We start from the raw sequence: 12430 nt of genomic DNA on the forward strand, positions 1-12430 counted from the left end.
TACATTGAGACATGGCGGTGATCAAGGCAAGAGGCAAAGGTGTGAGGCCCCAGAAAGGTGGCAAGAGGGCTCAGGAAGCTAGCGCAATCACGCAAAAGGGCAAGCAGAGGCAGATGGACGAGACAGAGGCTGAGGACGAGTCCGGCGCCGAGGAGGCTGCGCCCATTGACTTCGACAAGATCGCTAAGAAGATGGTGAGCAGCATCACCAAGGGCAGGACCAACGAGTAGAGAGGGAAGTCGCTGAGCGATCCGCATAATCCTACTCCTTTCGCCGCAGCACCATTCGCTTCGTCAGCTACACTCAGCAGCCAAGCGCAGCAAGCAGTTCGAGATCCAGCGCCTCGTCAAGCGCATCAAGGGCGGCGGGCCATCCAGCAAAGCAGAGGCAGGCGAGGACCTCGAGGAGCAGCTCACCGCACTGAAGGAGATCGACCTGGATAGCATTGCCTCGGCAGCATTGCTGGCGAAGCTGTCAAAGGGCAAGCTACTTCCAAAAGGAGCAGCTGCAGAGGGGCTGAAGACAGATGAGGCACGGCAAGCTGCGAAAGGAGTCGACGAGTGGCCGCTGCTGCATGGAGTTTGGAAGGAGGAGAGCCTGGCGAAGACTTGGACTGTTGGCTCACGAGCTGGCGATGAGCAAGCTGCAAGTTCTCCAGAGAAAGTAAAGGCCAGGTTGATGAGCAGTAAGGTCCTGGCAGAGGAGACGGCCAAGGCGGTCGAGGGACTGAGCAGACTTGTTGGTAAGCACGGCGATGCTACTATTGCGCAAGTTGGTACAGAAACTTCGACATCAGAAGTGGGCAAGTCTACTGCTACTACTCAGCTGGACACGAAGGCGCCGAAAGCAGCCAAATCTACTGCGATGGCTACAGCTGCTCAGGATGCAGAACGTGAATGGTCTGGCTCAGAGGAGGACGAGGACGACGACGAGGAGGAGGACGCAGAAGGCGCACATGCCTCCGAAGGCTCATCTGTGCAGAATGAATCAGACGACGAGGGTCTCGATGAAGCGGCGATACAAGAGCAAATCGCTCAGCTGGGCGATCTCGATCAGTGGGATCACCTCATCGGAGGCAGTGAGAGTGAAGGGGGCGAGGACGATGAAGCGGCTGACGACGACAGCGACAGTGAAGAGGAAGAAGCGGTCGCTACGCCGACGAGTGCAGCAGCAAAGAAGCGAAAGAGGTCTGCCTCACCGGTAGTGAAGCGACTTAAGGCCAACAAGAAGATCGCCAATGATGTCAAAGCTCCGCAACCCGCCTCAAACGACGATTCGGCCTCCAGCGAGGAAGACGACGAGGACGATGCCTCAGACGCAGAGTCCGACGCATCCTCGTCTTCTTCATCCTCCTCTCGATATCTCCCCACCCTCTCACACGGCTTTGTAACCCACTCCCTTCGCACACGCGACGATGACTTCTCGGGCGGCGAATCAGACGATGACTTCGAGGAGGATGTGGAGGACAATCTGCCCCAGGGCAAGGGTACGAAGGCTTCCGCAGGCCAGCAGAAGAAGAACCGCATGGGACAGAGGGCGCGAAAGGCTCTTTGGGAGAAGAAGTATGGGAAGAATGCGAATCACGTCAAGTTGAGGGAGAAGGAGAGGCGAAAGAAGGAAGGAGGAAGTGAGGGCAGGAAGGGTGGGTATAAGCCACTGAGGAGGGGAAGGAATGGGCAGGTTTTGTCGGACTTTGTGGAGCCAGAGAGGAAGGATAGCGGATGGAAGCGCTTCCCTGTTGCTGCTGCAGACGAGAGTGCGAAGCCACCACCGAAGGCCGCAGCGCCTGCTGGCCGAGAAGACGTCAAGGGAGGACCGTCACGTCGCAGTCAGGATCGCTCGCAGCGCGCACCTCCGTACGCTCGACGCCCTCCTCAGCAGCAGCAGCGCTTCGCTCCTCCAGCAGCGGCGAAGAGCAATGATGCCGAAATGCATCCAAGCTGGGTGGCGAAGCAGAAGCAGAAAGAGAAGGAAGAGGCAATCGCCCGCTCTCTCGCCGGAGGTGGTGGTGGTGCCGGAAAAAAGGTGGTCTTCGACTGACAAACTTCATGCGAACGCAATGCGACAGTGCGATATCATGCCACGTTCCTACACGTCTACTGCAGCCTTCGCCCGGCTCCTCCGCCAACCCTCAATTCCATGGCTGTAGCCCCAGCCGCCCTGCGTCCCGCCTCGATCTTGGTCTGGCGTTTCTTCTCGTTCTCGAACTCTTTCTTCCTCGCGCTCTTCTCTAGCTTGCGAGATTGCTTCGCCTCCTTAGCCTCGGTCTTGCGTCGACGCTTCTCTTCAGCAGACTCGTTGCGGTCCCGCTTGATAGTGACATGGCGCGGGTCGAGTTCCGTCGAGGTGTCGCTGCCGCTGTCGTCCTCTGCGGGGCCGGCCGGAGGGGGCCCTGAGCCGTCGTCGTCATCTTCGACACCGTTGACATGTGCGCCGCGACCGTCGATGGAGAGGGAGTCGAGGGATGGCAGGTCATCCTCTGCGCCGTTGACGTCGGCATCTTTCGGCGGCGGTCTCCTTTGCTTCGTCCACCCGACGACCTCAGCAACGCCTGTCCTCGGGTTGACCTTGACCTTTGGAATACTCTCAAAGTGCGCCGACGATCCGCCAGCAGAGGCGAGCGACCCTACCGAACCGTTGCTGGCGAGCGTCCCTGGCTGATACCCTGACCGAGCACTCGACGCGACCGACGACAACACGCGAGGATGATTGCTCACGTTCGTCTTCGTAGTCTGAATAGTCTCCACATCCCACTCGTCCTTCCTCAGTCCGACCACCCTGATCCTACTCTCGATATCCCTGTCAATCTCCTCTTGCGTCTCCTCATCTCCAGCCAAGTAGCGCTCGATCCTCGCCGCGCCGACTTCTTTGCGCAGGATGTCCAGCTTTTCTGCCCCCGAAGCATCTCGATCACCGAGGCGCTGGCGCATCCGACCGGCGATGACCTCGTGCTTCTCGAGGAACTCATCGAGGATCTGACCAAAGTCCTCGCGAACCAAAGCGTTTGGGTCTGGCCCATCCCCGTCCTCATCCTCATCATCGAAGTCGTACATCTCGTCATCGTCCTCCTCACCGTCTTGCTCATAGATCTGCTCCATTCTATCAAACCCATCATCCAGATTGGTCAAGCCGGCATTGCGAGCCATAGCGCTCGAGCTCATACTCCAAGCCGTGGATCCGCCAGCTGCACTGGGCGCGTAGAAGGACATAGCGTGGCGAGCTTTGCTGCCTGGCTTGGACTTGCGGCCGGGGTTGCCATCGCCGAAGATGGAGGAGCCGCCTATCGAGGAGGGGACGCGACGAGAGCGAGATCCGGCTTTCGAGGCTGAAGGGCGAGCGGCATCCTCATCATCCTCGTCTTCTTGAGCGCCTTTTGGAGCAGGAGCGCCAAGCCCTTCCTTGAAGAGAGCGACACGTTCGCTCAAGCTGAGGTTGGGGTCATCGAGGTCTATTCTCCCTGCCCCTGCGCTAGTTGCTGCCTCACCATCCGCGGCTGTAGTGGCTTGAAGCTTCTGCCTCGCCCTCTCCCCCGGAGTGAGGTAGAGAGCCTCGTCTCCGCCCGGGGCTTGGGCGCGCCAGGCCTCCTCATCCGAGTCCATGTGGTCCGGATCGTATTCGCCTCCTGCGACGACTTCTGCGAAGAGTGCATCGAAATCGTCGTCGTCCTCTCCCTCTTCACTATCTTCGTGGTCGTCTTTGTCGTCTTGGATGGCAGCTGAGGTCGAGGGACCAGCGCTGGCCTCCGCTGCCTCCTTGGCCTGCTGTGCCTGCTGCTGTCGTCGTCTCCTGCCGGCCAAGAAAGCTTCATCATCCAAGGCTTCGAGTGCTTGCCTCAAATGCGGGTCCATATCCAGCCTCAAGCCCTTGTGCTCCTCTCCTTCGCCCTGCGTCCAATCGCGGGGCATCTCCTTCTCACTAGCCAGCACATCCTGCGGCAGGTCAATTCCAGCCTTCTCATCCTTGAATTCGAGCTCGCCACCAGTCTTGGCTTTTCCCTTCCCCTTAGCCTGACCTTGTGGCCCAGGAAGCATAACCACGTCCACGTCATCCTCTTCATCCTTGCCACCCCTTTGAGCATTGTAGTTGCCGCCGATAGGCCTCAAATGCTGCATATAGTCGTACTCCGTGTCGTCAAAGTAGACGCCATACTCTGCTGCCTCACCGACATTGGAACGCTCCTTCTTGCCGAATTCATCATCCAGGTCAGCCTTGCTGATTGGCTGACCGCGAGCGTTGCGAGTCTTGCGTGAGGGAGCGAGAACGCGGGAGGAGGCTTCAGGATCATTGATCAGGGGGTCGCGTTGGGAACGATGAACGAGGGTGAAGTGCTGCGCTTCGCTGGAGCGCCATTTCGATTTAGGCGGCATGCTGTGCGCGAGGAGGTCTGGTGGCTGGCAGGTGTTGGTGGTGAGGATGAACAATGGCTGCGCCTCTCTTGAAATTGTTCTCGAGGAGCTCAGCTTCAGGTCAACTTTTTGTGCCACGTGCTCCTTCCCGTTGTTGGCTCGCAGCTGCATTCGCGTCTGGTCAGATTTGATTTCGCCCAATTCTCCACCTTCTCCATCACATCAAGCATCATGGCCTCTTCACAGCCCTGCCTTCTACCAGGGCAGCCTCTGCCGGCTCCCTCGTCCTCATCATCTGCTCAGCGCATACAAGCCACTTCTGGCACGTATACTCGCTCGACCTACACCCTCTCTTCTCTCATTGGGCAGCCGTCCTTCAGCAAAACCGCCTCCAAGAAGTCTGGCCCATCAACAACAAAGGCAAGCGTTCACACCCCTCTAGCCCCACTCCTCCGTCTCCCAGAGCCCGACTCCCTCGTCCTCGCCCGCGTGACACGCATCACCTCACGGCAAGCAGTCTGTTCCATCCTTCTCGTCCTGCCCGACCCTTCTTCCTCCTCCTCGTCGTCAGCAGAAGCAGCAGGGTCCCTCTCACTCTCACAAGCACTCGCAAGTGGAGCGGCAAATCATGCTGCGGGTGAAGATCCCGCTGGCCTGGACTTCAGTGGAGTGATCAGACAACAGGATGTGAGATTGACGGAGACGGATAAGGTCAAGGTGGCCGAGTGCTTTAGAGTTGGGGATCTGGTTAGAGCAAGGGTGGTGAGTTGCGCGCAAGTTGCAAAAGCAGCACACACGCTCTAGAAGAGAAGCTAAAATGATTGGCTGTCTTTGCCCTTTCAGATATCACTGGGCGACTCGCGCTCCTACTTTCTCAGTACCGCCTCGAATGAGCTGGGCGTAGTCTTTGCGACCGCGTCCGTGCCGTCCGACGTGATGCCGGCGAAGAAGTGCCTTTTGCCCTCAAGATTGGCCGCAGCGTCGCCATCGAGGAGCAGGGATGCAGAAAGAGGAGGCGCAGGGGGTGAGGTTCCAGGCACACTGCGACCCCTCGATTGGCAGACAATGGTGGATCCCGCGACGGGCAGGAAGGAGAGGAGAAAGGTGGCAAAGCCGACACAGTAGTGCAATGAGGAAGACAAAGAGTAAAAGCGTATGGTATTTGGCATGATGGTACCGCGACCTCTTTGGCGGAGCATTGCTCGACGCCTGTCATCTCCTACCCCAAGGCCTTGTCCTCCTGCCCTCACTCCCTCCACTCACCCTTCTCCCGCAGACTCCGTTGGTGAAGCAGGCGTGGACTGCTGGGGTGTCCCGTCGGACGGCCTGTTCGCCGTAGTGGGCGTTGTAGTGACACTTCCTTCGAGCGTGTTTCCGTAACCTCCACGCGCGCCCGCAGCGCTGTGCCCTACCGAGCTCGGCGCGTAGCTTGACTCTTCCTGAATAGCGGTCAACCCACTTCCAGAGATCGGGTAGCGCGACCATCCCATCGAGGCGGCGGACGCCATTCCAGGCTGTTCAGGCGGGGTGAGGCTGGAGGTCATGGGACTGTCGTCTTCCAAGCCGTTGCAGGCGGAGCCAGCCGGAGCTGCAGAAGCTGGAGCTTGCTCTCTTTTCCTCTCACGCTGCTCCTTCTCGAGTTGCTGCCTCTCCTGCATCTCGAGCGCAATGAGTCCAGGCGGGTGGCGCCTGCTCTGCTCCGGGAAGGTAGACCACAGCCGCCGTTCCTCTGGGTCGGTCTCGTCCGTGTCCAAGGTATCACCGGACTCGTCTTGCTCATGCTCTACGTAGTCTTGCCCCGAGTCGTGTGGGACCGCAGTGACAGCCGGACGAGGCGCTGCCGGTGGAGACTCCTCTCCCTCCCCATCGCCGACCTCGCCGTACATCGACGCCCTTGACAGGCCCGTGGGAATTGTGACTGGGGCGACTTTGCCGGTAGTGAATTCGCGTGTCGCTGCTGTGGGATGTGCGAGCTCCTCTTGCGCCTCGCCCTCAGGGCTCCCATCGGTGTCCTCTGCCCTCCCAGCCGCTCCATCTGCGGCGATCTTGTCACTTGGGTACAAAGAGTCCCGCGTAGGCTGCCGAAACCACGCGCCCCATAATGCAGAACCTGTCGTGCCAATGCTCTTCATGCTTCCCTGTCGCGGCGAGGCGGTAGGCGCTGCGGCTGCGGCTGATGCAGGTACAGGGGCACGCTCAGTGTCTGAGGAAGAGGTAGGCCGGCGGAATGAGCTTGACGATCGGCGAGGAGGGAATTCGATCGCGGGAAATGGGAGGGAAGCCGCTTGGTTCCCGTAGTGAGACCCTGGCGGCAAAGCTGACGTTGGGCCATTCGTTCCCTGCAGATGCTGCTGCCTCGAATCAGCCGAAGGCTGAACAAGCGTCTGGCTCGTTGTGCCCATTCCAGTGTAGTCCTCGAAGCGCAATCGTGAAGACGAAGAGACCCTAGCACCACTGCTTGCATCCAGCTCGCGCATCGTGGGTTGCGGCCCCCTCAAGCCAGGGAGCTGGGTTGCAGAGCGGTGATCGACCAGGTCGAACAGAGGTGTAGCAGCAATGCCCTGGCTGCGCGAGTCGCGCTCTCCGTGGCGGAGAAGTGCGAGACGTAGGCGATCTTCCGTGTTGCGCTGCCATACTCGGCCAGCTTTGAATGTGATCAGGTCTCGCATGCCACCTGCTTCCCCTGTGAGAGGCCCCATCTCGAGCTGATTCTGCTGGTCGGGGAAGCTGATACTACTCTTGGGTCGATGCGCGAATGCTGTTGTCTGCTGACGGCTGGTGAGCAGCATGTCGCGATGCCTTGTCGTCCTGCGCCGGTCTCGCCTTGCCCCGATGTACACGAGGAGAGCAGCCAAAGTTACCATCAGGGCGCTCATCCCGTGCCAGATGATGGCCACGATCGTCACGGCGAATCCGTATGTGCTCAGCAACCCTGTAGCAGGCGCAAAGAAGAAGTCATCGCGCATGGCCGTACTAGGCGAAGCGTCAACGCTACTTTGGAAGGGCGAGTAGAGGACGATCGCCACCAGTAGAATGGCGACGCGGGGCAGAGCAAGGAGAGCGTGCGGCCAAGCCTGTCGCAGGCGCCAAGCGCGCTCCAGCCTTCTTTGTTCTGATGAAGCAGCTTGATCCACTTCATGTACCAGCTTGTGTATCGCCGAGCTTCGCAGCGTCAGCAAGAGTCGGCCCACATCGTTCAAATACGCCTTTCGGGCCTCAGCCCCCTCCTCCCGGGTTTGCTGCTTGTAGTTCGAGACCAGCTTGAGGGTGAAGATACCAATCGACAAGATCGGGCAAAGTGCATAGACGGCGAAGGAGATCCACCAGGCCGTGCTTTGCCTCGGAGGGACGGTCGCGGCACCATCCGAGTCAGCGTGGATGGCGAGTTGCGCTTGAATGAAGAGGACATTGAAGTCGAGAAACAGGGCGATAGCGATCGGAATCGCGATGCGGAGGGGCAGGGAGGCGCGGTCTGCTGCCAGTAGGCGGCCCTGCCACGGTGACTTCTCCTCCATTGATCCGTCCTCCAATTCATTCCGTACGCGCGGTAGTAGGCCTCGTGATCGATCCACAGTCATGGGCATCATAGGCGGGAATCTCGGCGTGTACGCCAGAGCGCTCGCCGCGTGCGCGTCAGACTGCCGGCGCTGCTCCATCGCAACAGCTTCGACTGTCGTGCCCAACGGACCAGCGAAGGTCCATTCCGCAGGCCGGTCCTCTTCGTCGACCGTAGCCGAAGGTCGACCCATTGAGGCATGTGAGCGCACCATGGGAGCCCCTCCCATGCCCGGCGTAGGAGCACTGTGCGCACGATGGCGCCGGCTCTCTCTGCGCCCAGGGCTGCGACGTACCGGGCGTGCTCTCTCTGCTTCGTCATCTGCTGAGCTGCCGTCGTCGGGTACTGAGAAGGTGAGAGATTGATGCTTCCGCCGAGAAGAGCGGCTGCGTTGCCGCTCTGACGAGTCTGTCAGGCTCAGCGGCCGTGAGCGCCCATGGCGCTGCTGTTGCTGTTGCTGTACCGTGTCTCCTCCAACGCTGTCCCCCGATCGAATGCGTCTACGATGCGCTGAGCTTGTTCGAGGCGTGCGATTGCGATCCCCTGTGTCGATATGCAAGTCGGTCTGTCCAGGCTGCCGCAGTCTTGGACTACGAGGAGTAGGCGCGCTAGCCAAGAAGGGTATCTGTTGCTGCAGGTACTGCTCTTCTTCCCTTTGACGATCCTCCTCCAAAAGTCTCGCCCGTTCCCTTTGCACTTGATCCGATTGTGGCGACCTTGTACGCTCCAGCGTGCTGCCGCCAGCATCGTAGCCGCCCCTCTCGCCAAACCCGTAACGTGGCCCGCTCGATCCGTCTCCATCGCCCGACCCCGGCTGTGCGCCGTGAGCGGCCCTCCGGACCGGGCTCTCCGAGTCTGAGGTGTGTTGTTGTAGCGGCGACGGCGTCTCGCGGTAGGGGTCAGACGAGCCTTGCCAATGAGTACGTGGGTCAAGAGAGCTACTGCCGCTTGGCTCGCGAGGAGAATTCGTGCGCACGAAGTCTGCGTTGCCGTCTGCGTAGTCATCATCCGCTCGCTGCTTCTCAAGAGCACGAGGTGACATGGTAAGAGGTGGCGGGGGTAGTGGCGGTGCAACAGTCGGACGCGACGACACATCTTGCGAAGCATTTGCGCTACTGCTGTCCCTTGATGGGGCAGACTGCGGCTGCCCTGCACCGCCGCCTAATGTGCCTTTGGACGACGACCGACCGAAGGTGCCGAAAGTGCCTGCCGGCGAGTCGGGGCGTAGTGGCGGCTGAGTGCCAGAGGCCGGGGACGATGTTGACATCGTGGGCGAGGTCGCTCGTTAGAGGCAGCAGAAGCGAAACGACAGTCGAGGTGATGACGGAGGCATCGCTGAGTGGACGAGCCGTGGATGAGGAGGTGGCGGCAGCTGATCAGCCCGCGAAGGGCATACGGGGAGACGAGGGGGAAAGGGGTTGATCCGCGCGACGAAAAGCGTGTCCGCGTAGGATTAGCTTTGTGACAGCGTGATGATGAAGAAGGGAAAGAGGTGCTACGATGTGTGATGTCTTGAGCTAATGTGGCGGCAGGCGCTGCGATCAGGAGCTGCCACAGGAGGCAGGCGCAGTTGCAAGTCAACCGGAGCAGGCAGCACTGCCCTACCCAAATTTTGGGATTGAGACTCAGCAAACAAAAGTGTTGGACGGCAGCCGGTGCAAGCTCTAAAGTGCAACCCACGCCCTCGCAGTAGTGGAGGCAGCGCACTGCAGCCTAGATGCAGCGTGGGAGAGGGAGCGAGAGGGCGTCAGGAGTAGTTGAGACAGGAGGGGATTGATGGTGGTATTGATTGGAGGAAGACACGAGGCCATCGATGTTCGTCGTCTCTCTTCAAAATATCCTGGGTTCTCATTGCGGGCCATTGGGTGGCGGCGACTGGCTTACTCTTGACCAGTCACACAGAGGGGATAGAGCAGCGGCAGCAAGAAGTCACTGCCGAGCCGTCTTTGTTGTGTGTATTGTCGCCGTCCTCTCGATCGGCTTGCTCTACGCCGCGGCCGCCTACCTGCCCGTCCGCTCGACCCCGCTGCTGCCTCTGCCGCTAGTCGTGCTTTTTTCCCACCGATTCACAGATGCACAGCTGTGGTGCCGCACCGCACGGCCGCGGCCGCTGCTACTACGCCTTGGCGCGCCCGCATCTCCGTCGACGACTTGCTTGTGTTGCTTCTAGGCCCCTACGCCCTCGACGACTCGACGCGTCGTCATCCCAATCTCGCCAACCTCCCAAATGATGTCTCACTTTGTGCCCACATCTCATTGTGAGCGACACCTTCCTCTTTCGAGAGCAGGTGAGACGAACAAAGGAGTCAATAAGATCACTGGCAGGGGAATACCTGCTCAATTCATCGAGGAAGTGGCGGGTCCCGCCACTCGTGGTAATCACTCATCTTCTTCGTAGGCGAGCACCGCCTCCGGCCCCGCCTCGATTGTCCCACGGGCGGTACGTCAGCGCGCGCGCGCAACCAACACCGCACTTCGATACGCAGCAGCAGAATGTGTAAAGTCCCCTTGGCTAAGCCCTCGGCGCGACGTCGATCGTATCGAGTCTGGCCCAGGCTGGCGGAACGTGTAATCGCCGACAGAGCTCTAGATTCATCTGCAGTTGGAGCAGCGGTGGGCGGGGTTTACAAGGTTCCCGCTCCCACGCCCAGCGAATCTAGTAGGTCACCCACGGTGAGCTGCTGTCGTGACGCAGCCCCCGTCGCAGCAAGCAAGTCGATACACCGCCTCATCGTATCGACGAAAAGATATTCGCGAGAATCGTCCTCAGAGAGGACTCCATGACTCCAGCCAACACACATGCTCAAGTCACACGCGGGCGCGGTGGCTTCATCGCCCTGCTGCCCCCCTTGCAGCTCCAGACCAGAAACATCCACTTCCATCAAGCCCGCAGTGGGTTGTGCCCTCGCGTTCCATGCCACCTCTTTAACCCCAGCCCTAACGGGGATCGAGATTTTGCCCAGATTAGAGAGCACAAACGAAGCGCTGTGCGGTCGATCGCTCATTGCCTTGTCGTGGAGCCACGATTCCCATGCGGTTGGTATCTTCTCACTTGGAGGGACGTGGGTTGCTGGATCTGGTAGGTAGGAGAGGACGCCGACGGCGTAACGAGCTTTCTGTCTGTCGGAGTCGGAGGCGACTACAGGGGGCAGAGAGGAGAGGGCTACCATCAGTGGCAGTCATAGGTTTCTCGTCAGCTTCTCAGACACACCTCGAGCTGCGTACGAGCGTGCCATATCCCAGAAGTTGTCGTTGGGTGCGACCTCGGCCTCCCAGTGCAGCTGCGAGTGTGAGCGCGACGAGTCAGCTGGCCATTCAGTAGCAGGCCCATCAGTGTTGACTTACAGCTGCAGCGAAATTGCCTGTACATTCCGTGTGTTCCCTTGCATCCTTCATCAGCCCACGAATGTTTATGGCCGTTTCTGAAGATATTCGCACGCTTGAACTGTAGCCGTCATCGATATTGCTCACTTTGTTCGACATGGCCATGGCGTACGTGGCTACGGTGCACACGGTGCTCAGGATTGGATGAACCGTCATGACGCCATTCGTCCTCCCTATTGCTTTTAAGGCTGCGATGGTGCCGTGTGGAAAAGAGAGCAGCTTCACTCTCTTGCTCGCCTTGAGCGGCGGGATCAAAAGCTTCTCTTCAGTGCGACCGGCCGCGTTTGCTGCGGGCCAGGCAGGACTGGCTTGGAACCAGGAACCAAGTCCTGAAGGAAGACGAGGAACGACAAGCTCTTGGAAGGCGACACCGAGCGCATAGCGCAAAGAAGGGATAACAAGGCGGTCACTTGATGGCGGAACAGTGAGTCTGTCGATGGCCGATGAGGCTGTGGCAGCGGAGTCATGACTGTCGGAGGTGGTGTCGAGGCCTTCAAAGAGGAGCTCGAGCAGGTTGCCAGCGCCACGACCATCGCAGATGACGTGGCCGACAGTGAGAAGGACGAAGATCTCTGGTCCTTCCTCAATGACTTGTACCCGCCACAGGGGGGCTGAAGTGAGATCGAGCAGTTCTTGCAAGGGCTGATCGACGGCCTCCTCGATGAGTCTCTCCAACGTGGGTCGCGAAGAAGAGGTAGCGACGGCAGCGTCTATTCTCTCCTTTCGAAGCGGCAGAAGCACATCCTCAACTGCAATCTCGCCTCGACTCGCAAAGCGCGGCTGACGAGTCTTTGCTCCCTCAACGAAGCATGACAGGAGCGGCAAAGACTTCAGAGCAACCTCGACTCGCCGTGCGATGTGAGCGTGGACCACTTGCGCTGTATCCGAAGAGCGTGAGGTCAGACGAGCACCATACGCCAGAATTGGCGGAGCTCCAATGTTGTAGCGTGTGACCGAGTAGCGCTCGTGAAGGCCTGCGCGAGTGAGAGAAGGACGTCAATGTCGATGATGGCAGTGAAAAGACTGCGGCACCTCAGCGAGGGAGCGACTGACCCAGCTTTCGGTGCAGAATGATTGGCCCTTCACCAGGGAGATGCTGGAGAGATCCCATGATGTCAAGAAGGCGAAGCAGGTGCTAAGAATC

General features: G+C 59.5%; 5 protein-coding genes across 5 annotated transcripts; 2 read left to right on the forward strand and 3 right to left on the reverse strand.

Annotated features, from left to right (window-relative positions):
- Positions 1 to 113: 113 nt before the first annotated feature.
- On the forward strand, positions 114 to 1922 carry BDZ90DRAFT_227397 (BUD22-domain-containing protein; the record flags this gene model as incomplete). The annotated part of the gene is made up of 3 exons (XM_025504754.1): positions 114 to 194; positions 280 to 1828; positions 1879 to 1922. The coding sequence occupies 3 exons, from the start codon at positions 114 to 116 to the stop codon at positions 1920 to 1922; spliced, it is 1674 nt and encodes a 557-aa protein (XP_025361773.1).
- Positions 1719 to 4367, reverse strand: BDZ90DRAFT_272202 (hypothetical protein; the record flags this gene model as incomplete). The annotated part of the gene is made up of 2 exons (XM_025508768.1): positions 1719 to 3667; positions 3731 to 4367. 2 exons carry the CDS (start codon positions 4365 to 4367, stop codon positions 2097 to 2099), a joined length of 2208 nt encoding a protein of 735 aa, XP_025361774.1. The 3' UTR covers positions 1719 to 2096.
- Positions 4368 to 4802: 435 nt separating this feature from the next.
- On the forward strand, positions 4803 to 5471 carry BDZ90DRAFT_207959 (hypothetical protein; the record flags this gene model as incomplete). Its single annotated transcript, XM_025503996.1, has 4 exons — positions 4803 to 4912; positions 5012 to 5108; positions 5190 to 5267; positions 5376 to 5471. Coding segments are annotated over 4 exons (381 nt in total), but the record flags the coding sequence as incomplete, so codon positions are not given.
- Positions 5472 to 5494: 23 nt separating this feature from the next.
- Positions 5495 to 9464, reverse strand: BDZ90DRAFT_232717 (hypothetical protein). The gene has a single exon (XM_025506359.1). It carries the CDS (start codon positions 9167 to 9169, stop codon positions 5606 to 5608), a length of 3564 nt encoding a protein of 1187 aa, XP_025361776.1. The 5' UTR covers positions 9170 to 9464; the 3' UTR covers positions 5495 to 5605.
- Positions 9465 to 10087: 623 nt separating this feature from the next.
- Positions 10088 to 12397, reverse strand: BDZ90DRAFT_280083 (hypothetical protein; the record flags this gene model as incomplete). The annotated part of the gene is made up of 4 exons (XM_025509239.1): positions 10088 to 11041; positions 11114 to 11183; positions 11248 to 12260; positions 12340 to 12397. 4 exons carry the CDS (start codon positions 12395 to 12397, stop codon positions 10527 to 10529), a joined length of 1656 nt encoding a protein of 551 aa, XP_025361777.1. The 3' UTR covers positions 10088 to 10526.
- Positions 12398 to 12430: the final 33 nt, after the last annotated feature.

The sequence above is a fragment of the Jaminaea rosea genome (genome assembly GCF_003144245.1).
Source record: "Jaminaea rosea strain MCA 5214 unplaced genomic scaffold BDZ90scaffold_8, whole genome shotgun sequence".
Lineage (NCBI taxonomy): Eukaryota > Fungi > Basidiomycota > Exobasidiomycetes > Microstromatales > Jaminaea > Jaminaea rosea.

Bases quoted from the DNA above. Each gene is read 5' to 3' on its own strand.
- BDZ90DRAFT_232717 (XM_025506359.1), bottom strand. From the start codon at position 9,169: ATGTCAACATCGTCCCCGGCCTCTGGCACTCAGCCGCCACTACGCCCC.